This window comes from Aplysia californica, unplaced genomic scaffold (genome assembly GCF_000002075.1).
Source record: "Aplysia californica isolate F4 #8 unplaced genomic scaffold, AplCal3.0 scaffold00006, whole genome shotgun sequence".
NCBI classification, from domain to species: Eukaryota; Metazoa; Mollusca; class Gastropoda; order Aplysiida; family Aplysiidae; genus Aplysia; species Aplysia californica.
In genome coordinates this window covers 3,447,179-3,448,909 of record NW_004797276.1, presented here as the reverse complement: position 1 = coordinate 3,448,909, position 1,731 = coordinate 3,447,179, and the positions used below count along the sequence as shown (strand labels likewise).

The 1,731-nt window shown below is 46.7% G+C and overlaps 1 protein-coding gene across 2 annotated transcripts in view; it reads right to left on the bottom strand.

The window, feature by feature from the left end:
* The window catches only part of LOC101853984, a 33,559-nt gene that overhangs the window by 8,036 nt on the left and 23,792 nt on the right, over positions 1-1,731 (bottom strand). For both annotated transcript variants that reach the window (XM_005089540.3, XM_035969218.1), the window contains exon 3: positions 782-1,064. In XM_005089540.3, coding sequence (XP_005089597.1) covers positions 782-1,064 — 283 coding nt within the window. The remainder of the gene's footprint in view (positions 1-781; positions 1,065-1,731) is intronic.

Genomic DNA, 1,731 nt, shown 5'->3' with positions numbered 1-1,731 from the left:
GCCTGGTCACGCAGGAGTTCGAGGCAATGAATGTGCTGATGAGCTAGCCGGCCTGGTCACGCAGGAGTTCGAGGCAATGAATGTGCTGATGAGCTAGCCGGCCTGGTCACGCAGGAGTTCGAGGCAATGAATGTGCTGATGAGCTAGTCGGCCAGGCTGAGACTGATGGCACCATGCACTTAGGTCCATCGACAGCATGGTTCAACGACCACAAAGAAGACAAAGGCTCCACCACATCACACATAATGGACTTAAGGGAAGCCGGTGTCACAAGCAGGACGGGGAGAGACAGCAACCAGTGTAGAAAATATCCAACCAGCAGACGACTGGCATATTCAGCAAGCCAACCTTCTCGTGAATCCTGGAGGGGTGGGAGGAGCAGCTATGGTACATTTGTACTGCACTGCCTATTCCCCAACCATTGACTAATGACAGGATTAGTGAAAAGAGTGTTACAAATCAACACCATTTGTTCACAGCCACAAATTAATAAGGGTGATTTACTTTTAGTAGAGGTTTTACGGCGTTCGTAACTGCATAAGGTCATACGAGCGCCAGAAGATAAAGAGGTGTTACAATACTGTAACAAACACGAAAAAGAAGGAGGGTAGATAAAGACGATAGATGTTCGATAGGAAAGAAGAAGCAAACCACACCGGGGCACCCGCCAACCACCCACAATAAGGGTGGGATACTGTTGGGTGAAAATACGATTATCAAACATAAAAAAACCCTTATCGACAGAGTTAGAGGAGTAGGCTAACGGTTAGAACATTGATACCTTTCGTTACGACCCGAAGAGTTATTCTGTGACAAATCATCAAATGTAAATTCAGAAGTGCTGTCCTGTCTTGCCTCTTTCTTTTCTTTCTCTCTCCGCTTCTTTTTCAATTTCCTTTTCTGATTTTTGGTAAGCGACGTTTGTACTTGTGACGGGCCGGCCTCGGGTTCGTTCGGGGGCCTTGTGGAGTTGGAGGAAGTTGTCTGCTCTTGATCTTGGTTTGTGTTCGGCACTCGAGAACCGTGGTGTCGGCGTTTGCGACGCCGCCGGGTCGAGTCACTTTCTGAAAACAATTTAGGAACATGTCCGATATAACTCTTAGCAATTCTGGTTTAAACCCCCCCCCCCCAAAAAAAAAAAGTAAGAAAAAACAACAACTCGATAACATACCCATAGCAATTTCGGAGAAGATAAGCCAATAACAAACGGAATTTCACTCCATTCCAGAATAAACAAACAAAGAGGTCGCATTTTGGAAAACCAATGTAACTGCATTCGGCTATTGGAGAGCGCGGGACACATCAAACATTTTAGTGTGGAACGAATTAATTTTGAATTTTGCCCGGGTGGAGGCCGAAGCCTACTCTTATGGATTTTAGGACCACCAAATGGTCTTTAACGTGCACAACTTGCACACTGGACCTCCGACTCCAAGATTATTAGCCCTTTTCCGAGAAGGCTAGGTGTTACATCTTACTTACCCTAAGATTAGGGGTGTGGCTGAAAGACAGTAGTAAGAAGGAGCCAAGGTGTAGCTGCAGAAAGAGCCAGGAACCCATACGAGGGGGCAAGGGGTTGGGGGGAGGGGGGCAGAAGTGGAGACAAAAGCAGACAAGAGAACGCAGTTAGAGAGTAGGAAAGGAGGTGAATGGAGAAAATCTCAGAGAAGAAAATTTTCCGTCGCTGTCAGGTTTCGTACCCGGGACCTATTGAATGAGAGGCAAGCAATG